General features: G+C 41.3%; 1 protein-coding gene across 3 annotated transcripts in view; it reads right to left on the bottom strand.

Moving 5' to 3' along the window:
• LOC126997882 (condensin complex subunit 3-like) overlaps positions 1-17,984 on the bottom strand; it is a 155,972-nt gene that overhangs the window by 58,871 nt on the left and 79,117 nt on the right. For all 3 annotated transcript variants that reach the window (XM_050859099.1, XM_050859098.1, XM_050859097.1), the window contains exon 13: positions 13,161-13,384. In XM_050859099.1, the coding sequence (XP_050715056.1) occupies positions 13,161-13,384 (224 nt within the window). The remainder of the gene's footprint in view (positions 1-13,160; positions 13,385-17,984) is intronic.

Consider the following 17,984-nt stretch of genomic DNA (forward strand, 5'->3'; position numbering starts at 1 on the left):
TGGTAAAAGACACCAAAATTGCTCCACATTTCCAGTGCTGCTTGGCGTGCCTTACTGAGTAGAGTACACTGGTATTTACGTAATAATGGAGCAGTTGCCACCCTCTCACAGTAATGATGAATATGACCGTGGGTCTACGGGTGATTTGAATATTTTGACGACTCCTTGGATGATGAAGATAAGAGTCTGACCCCTGCAATATTAGTGAAATAGAAAGTGATAGCAGTAATGATGAGAGCATTGAGACATTGTTTACGATGCAGATGAGTGTGTGAGCGGTTGGTGCGGCAGGGAAACGTTTTGCTTACATTTAGTTGATGAGTTGTTAATCAAGAAGTTAAGAGTCTTCCTATCTATATTTCCAATGCCTTGCTCCCTCATGGGAACTTCCCTCCAAAGGGTGGCTGCAACAGAAGTGTCTCCATCTCTCCCTGTTCTGGCACTCCCTCCCAGCACACTCCATCCTGCTACTTCCAACTCTCGCTCCAGTACTCACTCACCCTATTGATCCACTTCACAGGTGGTCTTCCCCTGATGCCCCCTCCCTAAATTCTTCCCTCATACACTCTCCTCACAAATTTATTCCCCCCATTCTCATCACGTGTCCAAACCATCTCATCGCACCACGCTTTGCCCATTTGAATACTCCACACTCCACTCCCTTCACTGTCACACCCACACCAAACCTCTCACTCATGCTTTCATTACTTTCTCCACCCCATCCTGACACACCACATGCACCTCTTATATAACTCATTTCCACTGCACACCTATTCTTGATTGCTGTGCTGCATGCCATGCCCACGTCTCTGATGCATAAGACAGAGTTGGCAGGATAATACTGTTCCTTATTCCCCTCTTTACCTCCATGCTCACACTTCTTCCTTTCATAACTCTCCAATGCATCTACTACCTGTCTGCCCTTCACTGCTCTTTCTCTCACTTCACCCTCCATACTTCCATGCTTACATTAATGTGAATGGATTAGGTGATGAGGAAAAGAGGAGAGTGATGACTGAAAATTTTGTGAATGGTAGAGTGGATGTTTTGGGAGTGAGTGAAACATATAGAGGAACTGGTATGAGTGATGGTAGAGAGGGTACGTGGGAGGGTGTGCCTGGGGGGGTTGTATGGACGGGGATGGATGAGAAGTATAGAGGCAGGAGTAAGGAAGGATGTGCTATTGTGATGTCTGAAAGAGTGTGGAATGGTGTGACTGATTATGGTTGGAAGGGATCAAGAATTGTGTGGGTGAAAGGAAAAGTAGGTTTAGAAAAGTATGCATGGGTGTGTATTTATGCACCAGTAAATGTGAAAAGTAAAAAAAGGACTGAGGGAAAGGGAAGCTTTTAGGGAGGAAGTGAATGCATGTTTGAAGAGTTTTGCGAAAGAAAGGAAACTTATTATGATGGGAGATATGAATGCTAAAGTGGGTGATGTATGTGTGATGGATGTGGTGGGAAAATGGGGGATACCTGGGAAGAATGAAAATGGAGAGTGGCTGGTGGACGTCTGTGCTGAGAGGGGAATGTTCCAAGCAAACACCTTCTTTCAGCACAAGAATATCCACCGATACACATGGAGGAGGGGGAAGGACTATGAGCAGAAAGGACTGATTGATTATGTGGCAGTAGATGAAAGGCTTAGAAAGGATATTTGTGATGCGAAGGAAGTCAGAGGAATGTTCGATGACTCTGACCATCTTGCAGTGCTGGCAAAATTAAGGCTGAAGGAAAAGTGGGTGTTTGAAAAGAAAGGTGACTGAAAAGTTAGAGGAAAAAAAAATAAAAGATGAGTATAACGTGAAATGGCAGAGGCCTTAAGTGAAAAATGGGAAAGTGTAAAAGATAGTGCAGATGTTGAAAGTTTTTGGAACATTTAAAGAAGTAATGTTAACTACAACAAAAAAGTGTTAGGGATGAAAGTGGTGAGAGATGGAAAAAGAAAAGGAAATTCATGGTGGACAGAAGAGATAAGGAGGATAGTAAAAGAGAAAAGGGAACTTTTGAAGAAAACTCAGGAAAGAAATGTGGCTGAGCAAGTAAAAAGGGAAAGGAAAAAGAAATATAGAGAATGCAAAATTAAATTAAAGCAAGCAATAAAAGAAAGTAAGAAGAGAGTTGATGGAGACTTTGGAAAAAGACTAAGTGAAAAATATAAAGGAAACATAAAGTCATATTGGAAAGAAGTAAAAAACAAAAGAAATGCAGAAAATATCTCCCCAAGTAAAATAAATGAAGTTATGGATGAGAATGGAAAGATGCAAAAACTTAATGAATTTTGAGGATGGACGTCCAGCAGCTGTAACAGCAGTAATTTTGAGTAGAGGCAGAGGAGGAGTATATAAAGAAAGAAAGTATAACATATGAAGAAGTAAATCAGGCAATAAAAAGATTAAAAAATGGAAAGGCAGCAGGAATTGATGGAATCACAGCAGAAATGTTGAAGTGTGGAGGAGATGTAGTTACTAAATAGATGGATGTAAGGGTGTTGATTAAGACTTCAGCTTCCTTAAAGAATTATATTCATCATTAGCCTTTGTACACAAGCAGAGAGAGAGCGAGAACTGTCGTGTGTGGTCAGTCAGGACTCTAGAAGGTAATGAGTTACAGGTTGGAAAATAATGGTTACAATTGGTCACGTATGTCAAGGTGACCTCCACGCACCATCGGAGTGCTAAGTATACAAAACTGAGACGGTAAACACTGACGGACGACATTCCTATAAGGTGGCGTGATCTATCTGTCGTGGGGGTTTTCCATTGACAATTGTATGCCTAATTCGTGGTGATATTAAATAATAATAATACATTGATATCCTACTATAACATGTGAACTGGCATGGGAAGGAGGGGGGGGGGGGGTGCCAGCAGACTGGACGAAAGCCATCATTGTCCCAGTTTACAAGGGGAAGGGCAGAAGAGGGGAATGTGGGAGCTATAGAGGTATAAGTCTCCTGAGTATACCCGGAAAGGTATATGGAAAAGTCATAATAGAGAGGGTGCAAAGACTTACAGAAGAGAGAATCAGTGAAGAACAAGGAGGCTTCAGGAAGGGAAGGGGATGTGTGGATCAGATATTTGCCATCAGGATGGTAGTAGAAAAAATATTAGAAAAAGGAAAAAAACTATACGCTGCCTTCATGGATTTGGAAAAAGCTCATGACAGAGTCGATTGGCTGGCATTGTGGGATGTTTTAAAGATTTATGATGTGGGAGGAAAACTGCTTAATGCAATAAAGTCTTTCTATGAGGATGCATCCGCATGTGTCAAAAAAAAGTGAACACTTTGAGATAAAAGTGAGCTTGAGGCAGGGGTGTGTCATGTCACTGTGGTTGTTCAATATTTATATGGATGGTGTTGTGAGAGAAATGAAGGGCAAAGTTGGGGAAGTTGGAGTAAAAATGTACACTGAGGGAAGGAAGTGGGTACTGAATTCAATCTTATTTGCTGATGACACAGTGCTCATTGCAGAAAATGAAAGTGACTTACAAAATTTGGTCAGTGTTTTTGATAGTGTGTGTAAAAGGAGAAAGCTGAAAGTAAATGTCAACAAAAATAAAGTGATGGTTTGTGAGCGGAGTAGAAGTGAGGTTGTGGATTTTATACGCCAATATAGTGGGAATTGAATGTGAAAAAGAATGCAAAATATATATATATTTTTTCACATCAAAGGAGACAGTTCAAGGGCAATGAAAAGTGAAAAAAAAAGCCTGCTACTCACCACTCCCATAATAGACAAAAGTAAAGAGCAACCAAAAGAGAGCTCAATTTTGGGTGGAGTGGTGTCATGATATACTCTTCTTGAAAGAGGTCAAGTCAAAGGCAGGAGGAAATACGGACGAAGGAAGGCTGTTCCAAAATATACCAGTGAAGAGGATGAAAGAATGGAGATGCTGGTTAACTCTTGCATAAGGGGTTTGGACAGTATAGGGATGAGCATGAGTAGAAAGTCGTGTGCAGTGGGGCCGCGGGAAGGGGGGAAGGCATGCAGTTAGAAAGTACAGAACAGCAGTCAGCATGAAAATATCGATAGAAGATAGAAAGAGAGGCAACATGGCGGCGGAATTTAAGAGGTAGAAGACTATCAGTCAGAGGAGGAGAGCTGATGAGACGAAAAGCCTTAGACTCCACTCTGTCCAGAAGAGCTGTGTGAGTGGAGCCCCCCCACACGTGAGATGCATACTTCATACAAGGGCAGACAAGGTCCTCATAAATGGAAAGCATCTGTGTGGGGGAGAACTGGCGGAGACGATAAAGAACGCCCAACCTCGAGGAAGCTGATTTAGTGAGAGAAGAGATGTGAAGTTTCCAGTTAAAATTTTGAGTTAAGGATAGACCAAGGATATTTAGTGTTGAAGAATAGGGGATAGGTGTTTGGAGGATTGTGTCAAGTTGATAGGCAGAGAAATTGGGTTTTTGAGGCATTGAAGGACACAAGGTTCCTTTTACCCCAATCGGCAATGATAGGAAGGTCTGAGGTTAAGCATTCTGCAGCCTGGAATCTTGTAATTCCTGTTGAGAAGGTCTTCTGTTGAAAGAAGTTGAATAATGCAGAGTGGAGTCGTCAGCGTAAGAATGGTTTTTATAATCAACTCCACACCCCTGGAGGCAAGGAATGGATATAAACCTATCAAGGAACATCTGTGGGCTGTGAAGGATTGACGGGGAACTGGAAGTTTGTGGAAGCTGCTTTTTTACTCAGAATCAAAAGAGCAATACTTTTTTTTTTTTTTTTTTTTTTTTTTACAGAAAAGGAGACGGTGCAAGAGCGTGAAAAAAGAAAACAATATATAATGGGAAAAAAAAAAAAAAAAAAGTCCGCTACTTACTGTTCCTGAATAGAGTACAGAGGAGTGGCCAAAAAGAGAGGTCAATTTTGGGAGGAGAGGTGTCCTGATACCCTCCTCTTGAAAGAGTTCAAGTCGTAGGCAGGAGGAAATATAGATGAAGGAAGATTGTTCCAGAGTTTACCAGCGTGAGGGATGAAAGAGTGAAGATGCTGGTTAACTCTTGCATAGGGGGTTTGGACAGTATAGGGATGAGCTTGATTAGAAAGTCGTGTGAGGCGAGGCCGCGGGAGGGGGGCAGGCATGCAGTTAGCAAGTTCAGAAGAGCAGTCAGTGTGAAAATATCGATAGAAGATAGAAAGAGAGGCAACATCATGACGGAATTTAAGAGGTGGAAGACTATCAGTAAGAGGAGGAGAGCTGATGAGACAAAGAGCCTTACGGCCGTATTCTCAGTGAATCTCTTCCCCCTTCACGCGAGGAAACAAGGCTTCGTGGACCAAACGGTATTCTCAGTGACGAGGAGTGTCTTTGATGCAGCAAAAATGAACTAATTTCCTCTCTTGACGAAGAGGAGGTGAAGGCCCGCTCTTCACTAATATCTTCGCACATTTAATGCTTTATTACATTTTTCCATGTTGCTGTATTATTAATTGGGTATAAGAACAATTTAAGTTTTCTAGGCCTTATATAAAAAATAATACAATGCGAGAAACAATATTTTTCTGTTTATTCAAGACTTCACGGTTCCTATGATAGTTTAAGCCAACACTGGAACACACCTCTCAACCAGCATGCCCCGCCCTTTAGTCTCAACTATTCACAACAGTTATCTTTTTTGAGCGTTTGTAGGGCGGGCACTTCGAACCATAAGCATGAATTAAGATTGCTGGGATGAATTTTAAAGTGACGGACTAACAGGCTTTCTCCGGGCGCTTGTTTCACAAGTCTGTATGAATATGTGGTGGTATTCGGTACTCCGTGCTGGGCTTACCACAGCCAATCTCCAAACTCGTGACGTCACCTGTGGGTGGAGCTTAGCAAAGCTCAGCAATATAGATGATACCATTTTCCACCCACTGATAGGGGCTCTAAGGCTAGTTAAAAATATATTTACAAGTGAGAAATAACGAAGGGAAAAAGAGATGTCTCATGGAACAGAAGGAGAATAAAGAAAATAAAAGCAGTTTATTCTAACGAGGTCTTCTAAGCTCCGCCCACAGGTAACGGGATGATATGAAAGCGAAGCAAACATAGCCACGGGTACCAACCAATTAAATGCATCAATGTAAAATTTCTGCTATATATAATATATGTCACTGTATCAAGCACTGTTTACATAAATATTAGTCACACTATATAATCCATTATAGAAATGTGCCTAAATTGCATTAATTTTTCGGTTTTCAACGTTTGTTTGATTTGCAGTAGTACCAACACTACACGGAAAGATTGTTTCGAAGGTTAGGGACTGGGCATACCCTTCAACGGAAACACACTCTCTAAGAGACGCTTCGACGAAGAGGGAAGAGCTTCACTGAGAATATGGCGGTTAGACTCCACTCTGTCCAATAGACCTGTGTGAGTGGAGCCCCCCCACACGTGAGATGCATACTCCATACGAAGGCGGACAAAGCCCCTGTATATGGATAGCAACTGCGCGGGGGAGAAGAACTGGAGGAGACGATACAGAACGCCCAACCTCGAGGAAGCTGATTTAGTGAGAGAAGAGATGTGAAGTTTCCAGTTGAGATTTTGAGTTAAGGATAGACCGAGGATGTTTAGTGTTGAAGAAGGTGACAGCTGAGTGTTATCGAAGAATAGGGAATAGGCGTTTGGAAAATTGTGTCGAGTTGATAGGTGGAGAAATTGCGTTTTTGAGGCATTGAAGGACACAAGGTTCCTTCTGCCCCAGTCGGAAATGATAGCAAGGTCTGAGGTTAAGCGTTCTGCAGCCTCCAGCCTGGAGTCATGTAATTCCTGTTGAGAGGGTCTTCTATTGAAAGAAATTGAATAATGCAGAGTGGAATCGTCGGCGTATGAGTGGACAGGACAGTTTGTTATGGAAAGAAGATCATTGATGAATAACAGGAAGAGAGTGGGTGATAGGACAGAGCCCTGTGGAACACCACTGTTGATAGGTTTAGGGGAAGAACATTGACTGTCTACCACAGCGGAGATGGAACGGCCGGAAAGGAAACTGGAGATAAAGGAACAGAGAGAAGGATAGAAATCATAAAAGGGCAGTTTAGAAAGCAAAGACTTGTGCCAGACTCTATCGAAGGCTTTCGATATGTCTAGCGCAACTGCGAAAGTTTCACCGAAACAGCTATGAGAGGATGACCAAGAGTCAGTTAAGAGAGCAAGAAGATCGCCAGTAGGATGCCCCTTGTGGAACCCATACTGGCGATCAGAGAGAAGATCAGAAGTGGAAAGCTGCTTTTGAATCTTACGGTTAACCCCTTAACCCCGGGCACATTTTCAGCGGTCTTGTTCAGTAGCCTGGAAAATTTGGGCAAAAGTCGCCCTTGGGAAAATATTTGCCAAAAAAAAAAAACTACTTAACGTAGCTCAGTAAACCAAACGGCATATGAAAGTACATTCCTTGGACTTCAAGATGGCGGTCTTGTTTGACCGGTACACAGATAATGAAGACTGGTGGGGGGGGGGCAAACAAGGGTAGTTTGCCCCCAATTTATTGGCACTTCCCAGCACGCCCGGACGTACCACACACTCACAAAGCTGCTTATATAATATTGGGCTCATATATACACAGTATCACTTTGTTTACACAAGGAATTTTGGTTGTTTGCACAAACAAGTGGGGCAAGTATGCAGGAAACACGTGTTTTTTTTCTGTGAGACAGTACTAGCGCAGAACACTGTTTGTTTGCAGAATTGGCTGGCTTGAAAAAAAACGAAAAGCTGTTTACGGGTTGTTTACATCTAAATTTAGTGGAATATTGTACATTTTTTATGAAAAAAAAAAACATCATTCCATTGTTGGTGACTGTAAGTGTATTGTAGCAATATATGAGGTACAATTGCGAACGAACATCATTGTTTACATCATAAACAGCAAATTGTTTACACAATACATATGAAATGAAGACGTAAAAATGTCATATGTGAGTTATACCGTTGTTTGGCTATCCTTACCCATTAAAGAAATGCACAAATGGTGATTGTTTACACCCACGATAATTGTTTACACCCCAAAAAACATCAATTTTTGAAGAAAAAAATCTGTTTTTTTCATGATATATGAGTGTGGTATCATTATCAACCAAGAAAACCCTAAAAAAACTATTTCCAAGTCTTGTTTGCTTCTTGTTTGAATGAATTTTTTGTGAAAAAGTTGTAATTTTCGGTGTCAAATTGAGCATACATGACTTATGGCCCCTTTACTGAACGTAGAAATACAAATAAATGCATTGTTTGCACTGGAATGTCATTGTTTACACCTAAAACAGAAATTATTGTAATTTTTGCAACAAAACTGAAAAATTACGTACATTTCCTTCCCCCGTCTGTTTATTTGCCAATGTTTACGTGCTGTGTTGCATTGTTTACATGTTTTGTGTGTTTTTATACCTACCACACCAAGCTGTTTACACATTGCCCGAGCACGAGGACGAACTATAGCGCAACATGGTGCACAGCACAGGAAACCGGGTATGCCTGAGTGAGTAAGTGCCGGGGCAGCGGTACAAACCCGTGCGGGTGTTGGTGCCGTGCGAAAAACGGGGATGACAAGGAGTACGGACGGGGGGGGCCTGGGGGGTGGCTTAGGGTGGCAGGAAGAGGGCGGGAGTGCGCAGGATGATGGATGATGGAATTTTCCACTCCCAGAATGTTCAAGGAGCCACAAATTTTGCCGCATTTTTTCAAAAATTGGTAGAACGACATATGTCGTCACCCAGGGTGAGGGACTTTGTATGTAAGGGCGACATATGACGTCACCCGGGGTTAAGGGGTTAAGGATTAATTCAAAAGCTTTAGGTAGACAGGAAAGTAAAGCTATAGGGTGGTAGTTTGAGGGATTGGAGCGGTTACCTTTCTTAGGCAGATGTGGACAGACAGAGGCGAAAGAGTTTGACCAGGCAGGGTGTCAGCACGGAAGCACAGTTTTTAAGGACAATAGGAGGCACTCCATCAGGTCCATAAGCCTTCTGAGAGTTGAGGCCAGAGAGGGCATAGAAAACATCATTCTTAAGAATCTTAATAACAGGCATAAAGGAGTCAGAGGGGGGGATGAGTAGAAGGAATATGCCAAGAATCGTCCAGAGTGGAGTGTTTACAGAAAGTTTGAGAGAAGAGTTCAGCCTTAGAGATAGATGAGATGGTGGTGCTGCTGTTAGGACTAAGGAGAGGAGGGAAAGGTGAAGAAGTGAAATTGGAGATGTTTTTGGCTAGGTGTCAAAATTTCCGGGAAGAATTAAAAAAGCAAGGTTTTGACATTTTCTATTAATGAAAGAGGTTTTGGTAAGTCGAAGAATAGATTTGGCTCTGGTACCATTTGTGAGCTGTCTCTCTATCTTTGGTAGCATGAGAACAAGCGTGATTAAACCAAGGGTTTTTAACATGAGGAGTGAAGAAAGTATGTGGAATGTGTGCCTCTATTCCAGAGACAATCACCTTTGTGATGCACTGGGCACAGACAGAGGGGTCTCTCTCCTGGAAACAGTAATCATTCCACGGGAAATCGGAGAAGTACATCCTCAGGTCGTCCCACCGAGCTGAAGCAAAATGCCAGAAGCATCGCCTCTTCAGTGGGTCCAGAGGGTGTACAGGAGCGATAGGACAGGATACAGAAATAAGGTTGTGTTCGGAGGAGCCCAACGGAGAGAACAGTTTGACAGAGTAAGTAGAAGGGTTAGAGGTAAGGAAGAGGTCTAGAATGTTGGGCCTGTCTCCAAGACGGTCAGGAGTGCGTGTAGGGTGCTGAACCAACTGCTCTAGATTGTTGAGGATAGCAAAGTTGTAGGCTTGTTCACCAGGCTGGTCAGTGAAAGAGGATGAAAGCCAAGGCTGGTGGTGAACATTGAAATCTCCTAGGATGGAGATTTCAGCGAAGGGAGAGTGGGTCAAGATGTGCTCCACTTTAAAGTTGAAGTAGTCAAAGAATTTTACATAGTTAGTAGAGTTAGGTGAGAGATAAACAGCACAAATGTATTTAGTAATAAAATGACAATGAAGTCTTAGCCAGATGTTGGAAAATTCTGAAGTTAAGGTCGTGGGCACGAGAGCAAGTGATGTCGTTGCGCACGTAGGCGCAACATCCAGCTTTGGATTGAAATTTAGGATAGAGATAGTAGGAGGGAACAGAGTAGAGACTGCTGTCAGTAGCCTCAGAAACCTGTGTTTCGGTGAGGAAGAAAAGGTGAGGTTTAGAGGAAGAGAGATGGTGTTCCACAGAATGAAAATTAGAATGAAGACCGCGAATGTTGCAGAAATTGATAAGAAAGAGATTCGAGGAGTTATCAAGACACCTCTCAGGTCGGCAGCCAGAAGGGGAGTCCTCTGGGGGAGTTTGTGGTCACCCCCCAAGCAGGGATTCTGAGGCAGTGTGTTAGTGTGCCATATTGAATTTTAAATTTTGGAAAAATGTGTGTATGTTGTGTGAATGTAGTGTGGTGTGGAAAGAGAGGATCTGTCTTTAGAGAGCATGCTGAACTACTTTCTGGTGTTGATGAGACAATAGGGAAAGGGATGGTGAGGACATGGAAAGGGTCTTTGGAGGGCTTCAGCACCCTCCTCTCTTCCCATATATACTTCACCGGGAGTGGCTTACGGCCATTTCAGTAGGTGTCTTCCTACCTCGGGATGTGCACCGGTATCCGGTATACTGGAATACTGGTATTTTAGTTTCAGTATTACCAGTATCAGCAGCACTTTGGTATACCGGTAACGGTGTTTATATCACATCGGTATACCGCTATACCGGTATTTTTTCATCAGTATTTTATTCAGTATTTTTTTTACAGAATTGAATGCACCAACCCCATGAATGTAACAACTATTCAAATATGTAAATTCAAAGACACTGGCTTGTGAGTTCACTACTGGCTACTGGCCGTTGAAACGTTAGCAACTTGCACCTCATATCCAGGATTCCCGTGTGTGCTTAATTTTGAAACGCCATCAGTGAACATGACATGACTGACCCATAAATCTAAACATAATCACCTGTCTTCATTCTTCATCTTCTCATCTGTCTTAAATTTGTGTTTACTTGAACATTTACCACACAAGATATGAGTAGCCTATTCGAGAGAGAGAGAGAGAGAGAGAGAGAGAGAGAGAGATTACCGGTATATTTTCAGAAATATCAGTAGTACCGGTATCATGACTTATACCGGGAAGAGGCGTACCGGTATTATTTCAGAAAACCAGTATCGGCAATACCAGCATTTTTGTCGACACCACACATCCTTATTCCTGCCTACTCCACTAATTTTGAATGGTGAAGAAATGGAGTAGGTTAATGAGTAAAAAGTACCTTGTATCAGTTATGTGTAAGCATGGTGGTACAGAGGGAGAGACAAGAGAAAGGGCATTGCAGGGAAGAAGGGTGGTAGGGTCTTTGGGACGTATCACGAATGGCAGAAGTGTGAGCATGGAGGTAAAGAGGGATTTGAGAAATACAGTAATAGTACCAACCCTCACATATGCAAGCAAAACGGGCCTGGAATGAAAGTCAGAGGTCAAGAGTGCAGGCAGTGGAAATGAGTTATTTGAGGAGTGCATGTTGTGTGAGTAGAGTGGATGGAATGAGTAATGAAAGTGTATATGAGCATTTTGGAATGTGTCACAGGGGTGAAGGGAAGAAGTGTGGAGTGGTGGAAGAAGTGAAGACTTTAAAGACTTTAAAGTGGTTTGGCCACATGGAGCAAATGGAGGAGAGTAAGATGACCAGAAGGGTGTATGTGAGGGAGATAGAGGGAGGGAACGTTAGAGGACAACCTCCAGTGAAATGGAGAGATAGGGTGCAGGAGTATGTCAGGGAGAGGGGTGAAAGATCCTTGAGAAACTTTGAGCAGGCAAGGAGGGAGTGTCTGAATAGAGAGAGATGGAAACTCTTCTGCCGTGACCATCCCCTCGTGAAAGATCCTAGGAGCAGGCGTTAAATATGAATGAATGAATGAATGAAAAGGTATCATTTAGGAAAGCAAGATCACTAGTAGAATGCCCCTTCTGGAATCAGTAGTGGTGATTAAAGAGCAGATTGGAAGTCAATAGATGTTTTTGAACTTTCCTGTTAAGGAATATTTCAAAAGTTTTAAAATGACGAGAGGAAAAGTTAAAGGATGCACATTCAGGTAGTCGATATTTCTTCATGAGATTCAAGATGTACCAGCAGTTTACACACAAAGCCCTCCAAAGGCTCACCCTGGTGCTGGTTCCAAGGGTGTGCGCCTCATATGCACCACCCCGGTCACCTCAAAAATAAAGAGGAGCTAAGGGGCCCTTCCGCTTTTGGGACGCAGGGGTTCTAAAGGGATCCCTGCACCTGTCATGTGTGGCAGGCTCACCTGATAAGAATGCATTGAGGGAGCCCACTGTGTGGTCGAGCCCATCAGCAGAACAAGGTCAGTGATGCAGCTGGAGTCTCAACCCTGGCCTTAACTTTTAATTCTGGGCAGAGAGAGGTTAGAGTTTTACAGGGAGGGGTTGCAGGCCTCGCCCTTGCAAATAAGAATATAAGAACATAAGAATGTAAGGAGTCTCCAAGAGGCCAGTTGGGCTATGCAAGGCAGCTACTGTAATCCTAACCCCACCTTACCTCATTATCCATGAATTTATCCAATCTCTTCTTGAATGCATCTATGGTATTGACACCCACAACATGACTGCCAAGCCTATTCCATTCATCCCCCACTCTACTGGTAAACCAATTCTTGCCTATGTCTTTGTTGAATCTGAATTTATCTAACTTAAATCCATTGCTACGTGTCCTACCTGGTTCTTTAACAACCAAAACTCTATTGATATCCCCTTTATTAAAGCCTTTCATCCATTTATAAACTTCAATCAGGTCTCCTTGCAACCATCGCCTTTCTAGAGTGTAAATTTAAATGCTTCAAGGATTATGCTGACTGCTAGCCTGGACAATAACTCAAAACTCCTGAGTGGATAAAACCCCTCTTCCATTCATTTGCCATCAAATGGTATACATATTGAGTCAGACACAAAGTTCACATTTTTTTCTATGTAGCCTAAAATCATGTTACAGGTTTTCATATTTGAACACTTCCTCAGTTCCATATTCTTCCTACATATTGCAATTAGTGAGGAATAGCAAATAATAGTAGCAAAAATGCACTTGTAGACTGTAATGCACTGCATTACGAAGATACTTAAAACTGACCTCCTCTGACTCCTCAGAGAGAATTGTTGGACTTGTAATCGAGATGAGGAAGTTGGTCACGTTTTCTACGTCTACACTGGCCAGGGGGGAGCGTGACGGGGCCTGCAGCAGGGTCTGCAGTGTGGGCATAAAAGCCTCACACAGACTCTCCTGGTAGCTGGCATCCTCACAGGCATACAGGGGGAAGAACACTCCAAGTGTGTGCCGCAAGAAGCTGTCATCTCCTGCAAGAAGTGAGTGTTTGAGTGTTTTACTGTATTGAGTAAGTCCTTCCATTACCATTGATGGTAAAGCTTAAAATGTGGTTACTGATTAACTGAATGATAAACTTATTTGAGATGTGAGCTAGAGTGCTGTATTTGCTGGGGTGAAGGCACACCTCTGCATGCCTTTATTTATTTATTTAAAAAAAAGTACGCGGGTTAGGGACCCAGGACCCCCGTACTATTACAAAATCCGTATAAAATTAGTGCTCCCCACAGAAACACTCCCTGAGTTGCGTTTGAGAAAGGGAATCGGGACTCTCAGAATGTCCCGAGTGCTCTCAAACGCGTGTCGCGGCAGCACGAGTTGACAACTCGGCACGTCTGCTGGCTCCCAGCTTTGAGAGGTGGAGCGCCTTTGTGCTGTGATGATGTCATCAGCAAACATGGCGGCCCAAATAAACACATATAAGTGTTTCCATTGCATTTCAACTCTCTGTACCACCATAACCACTAGAGCTTCCTTTTCATTTTCTGTTGTAAGGAGTTCGTCAGCCAGGACAGCTAGTAACGCATGTTAAACATCGCCAGGAGTGGTCTGGGTGCCCAAGACGTCCCGACTCGCTCTCTCAGACGCAGTGGCAGGAAGATCAGCGTACGCCATTTTGCTGCGAGTGAGATGCCATTACCATAGCAACGACGAGGCTTAGTAGAAGGACGGCCTTTATCTTTACTTTTGCAGCACTCTTGGAGCACTGGCAGTTACTGCGGCAAGAATTTCTTTTACACTATGACAGATACAGTGAACACTGCTCTCATTCATGTGGTATGCTCTCCCTACCGCACGTAACTCATCCCAAAACGTAACTTCTCCTAAATCTGAATTCTTCTGCAAGGTGAACACCTTTCTCGAACGCTTTGTGGTGCTTTCAGCAGGTGTTTTGGTAGAACAGCGTTGCCACTCACGCCATGGCTACTTGGTGCGACGAGCGGGAAATTTAAGAATCCTAAAAAAATTCTTACACGACAATCCGTATAAAACCGAAACCGTACTATTTGAGGGACTGTATATATATATATATATATATATATATATATATATATATATATATATATATATATATATATATATATATATATATATATATATATATATATATATATATATATATATATATATATATATATATATATATATATATATATATATATATATATATATATATATATATATATATATATATATATATATATATATATATATATATATATATGGCTAAATTTGAGGATCGAGAAACTCGAAGTATTGAAATCCATGTAAAAGCGTTTATTGGTTCTGACCCGTGGAAAATAATGACTTTTTCCGACTTTACTCCCTTAATTGTTATCACAATTTTTTCGACTTCAATCCCTTGTTATCTCACAATATGTACCTTGTTAACAGGCAGAAAAGGGGACGTAAGAACAGATTGTTTTTAAGCCACAGTTGAAGGCGGCTGCCTTACAATTGGCTGACACTTCTGAATACACACTTGTGATCCACGTGGTGTCGTCTGCTAAAGTAAGGGCGGTCGCTAGCGGTCACCCGTGGGACAGTTGGACAAACCTATATTTTACTGGTAGTTTTCTGTGTGTTATAAAATAATCTGCTAACTCTTTCTGTTAAAAATCATGAAATCACTAATATCATAATTGACTTTTCAATGCCTATTGAACGGAAACCACTGCTGCCGCCGCAAAATAGCTCGCAGAGAGGTTCAACTTGCTGACTGTTTCCATATTTCCCTCACCGCTCACAAAGATCACAAGTGGACAGACTAGAACAAAATCAGGCAAATTAATACTTTTAATGCTGTGTATTCCCACAGCACGCATGTGTGGTGGACAGCAGAATGACTAATTTCATCAGGGAGATATTTCTCGCAACACCGGCCAGTGTAGTGGACCTTCTTCTTCTTCTTTTGACCTGTAATGCTTTGTATCGCTTCTTAGGTCCTCCTTCTCCACACTTTGATACTTCACAACATGCACTTAGGGCCGCTTTCACAGTCACTTTGTTTGTTTTGATCGTTACCAATGGCGGCGATCACCGCTATAGTATTTCCACGTGAAATTGGCCGAGCGGGTAGTGGGGGCTGTGGGGTTAGCCTTGCCCCACACTTATCACTTACTCTCAACATCTCTCGCTTCGTCTGCAGCCGCCACTACCCCATCGGCCAGTTTCACGTGAAATACTAAGCGGCGATCACCGCCATTGGTCTTAATCAAAACAAACAAAGTGACTGTGAAAGTGGCCCTTAGTTACTTAACAGTGCGCACTTATACACTTCACCCTGAACTTAGGTGTTTTTCTGTCCTTTTCTTTCCCTGATTTTGCTTTTCAATGCCCTTTTGCTATTTTCCACTGTTACTTTTCACCGTCGCTGCCATGCATTGCAGGTCAAAAGAAGAAGAAAAGGAAAACACCAGGAGATCTACAATTTTCATAGACTTGAGAAAAAGGTTTTTGGACTGTGGTTCCCCAGCACGGGGTGTTCTCTTATCTTGTTAATCAAGTAGTAAGCAAAGCAGCTCTGCCAGTCCATTTTACGAGTCTCTTGGTGGGCCATCTTCCACTGCTCCTCACTCCTCAGCCACTGCCATCGTCTGTTTGTTTCCATGCAGCCGTTCGGTACCCACGTACCCACGCTTGTACTCACAACCGTTTTCCAGTCATAAGGACAACCAACAACTCGCTCCTGGTTGGGCATACGGGCAACCGCGGTTGCCCATAGCCCCAATGGTTGGACACCGCCTTTTAAGGTAGCACGCATGACGCCGATGGTAGGTAGACATGTCCCGTACATGTTAAAGCAACGCAAAACTTGTGGCGGTAATGCGCGAAAGTCGTGATGGTAAGAATTTAGGACTAAGCGCTAAACTCGAGGATCGCGAGACTCTGATAGCGAAATGTATGTATGTATATATATATATATATATATATATATATATATATATATATATATATATATATATATATATATATATATATATATATATATATATATATATATATATATATATATATATATATATATATATATATATATATATATATATATATATATATATATATATATATATATATATATATATATATATATATATATATATATATATATATATATATATATATATATATATATATATATATATATATATATATATATATATATATATATATATATATATATATATATATATATATATATATATATATATATATATATATATATATATATATATATATATATATATATATATATATATATATATATATATATATATATATATATATATATATATATATATATATATATATATATATATATATATATATATATATATATATATATATATATATAGAGGAATTTTAATATATTTATTATTTTACTTTTTTTGCATTAAAAGAAACATTTTGTAGCCTAAAAAAATGTAAAAAATATTAAAAAATTAAGAAAGTATTAAGAACATATTAAAAGAATATTAAATTGAAATAAAATTCGTAGCATACAGCAGATGAGAAGACAAAGACTCGCACGTATAGAAAACGCAGCTACGGCCGCTTCCGCTTGAGCTAGTTTGCCCACGTGTGATCGTACACGGCACACTATTGGCTGATGGATGGGAGGCGACCAACCAGAGCACTGTGTTCTGTATCCTGGGCACTGATTGGCTCAGCAACCATATCATTTCTTGGAGACAAAGCACGGAGACAAAGGGAGAGTGTGTTACAGCTTGCTACCGTTAAATGCTCGAGAAGTTGGCAGTGAGGACCCGGACAGGATGAGGCAATGAATACACTTCAACAAGACTAAAGTCCCAAACTTGCTCAAAATGATTACTCCAAGCTTATCTAGTTTCGTGAAACTCTTTGCGGTACTGGAATAAACACATGGAGAGCTACTGAACCGAACAGCACGTGTTGGTGACTGAGTTTCTGACTAGAATTTCGATGAGTTTCCTGTGAAATGTAGCCGGCTTTGTATCTCTCGAGAAACTAGTGGTTGGGTGACCTTGTTCACACGGGCTGAGGCAAGATTCACAGAGATATGCGTGCTTATATAAATAATATATATAAAATATAATATATTAATTATATTAATAATAACATAAATATAAGGTCGCTACTTCACGGATTTTCTCCTATCGCAGGGGTTCTGGAACCTAACCCCCGCAATAAACGAGGGATTACTGTATATACAGTAATCCCTCGTCTATCGCGGGGATTAGGTTCCAGAACCCCTCGCGATAGGCAAAAATCCGTGAAGTAGCGATCTTATATATTTTTTTATTATTTATATATATTTTTAGGCTTTATAAACCCTCCCTACACTCTTAAAAATCTTTCCCACACTCCTATTGACCTTTCCCACACTCTTATAGACACTTCCCATGACGTTTCGTTGTTACGACGCGGTCCCAATAAATGACTCTATAATTCTTGTTTCGACTTTCGACATTTGCTTCGTAAATATGAACTTCACGCAGGAATTAATTTGGCGAGGCGGAAGAATACTCAGAGGAAAACCAATATGAGTGTAGCTCACTTCTTTTATATCACAATTAGGTAAATACGGAA

Source organism: Eriocheir sinensis, chromosome 13 (assembly GCF_024679095.1).
Source record: "Eriocheir sinensis breed Jianghai 21 chromosome 13, ASM2467909v1, whole genome shotgun sequence".
NCBI lineage: Eukaryota > Metazoa > Arthropoda > Malacostraca > Decapoda > Varunidae > Eriocheir > Eriocheir sinensis.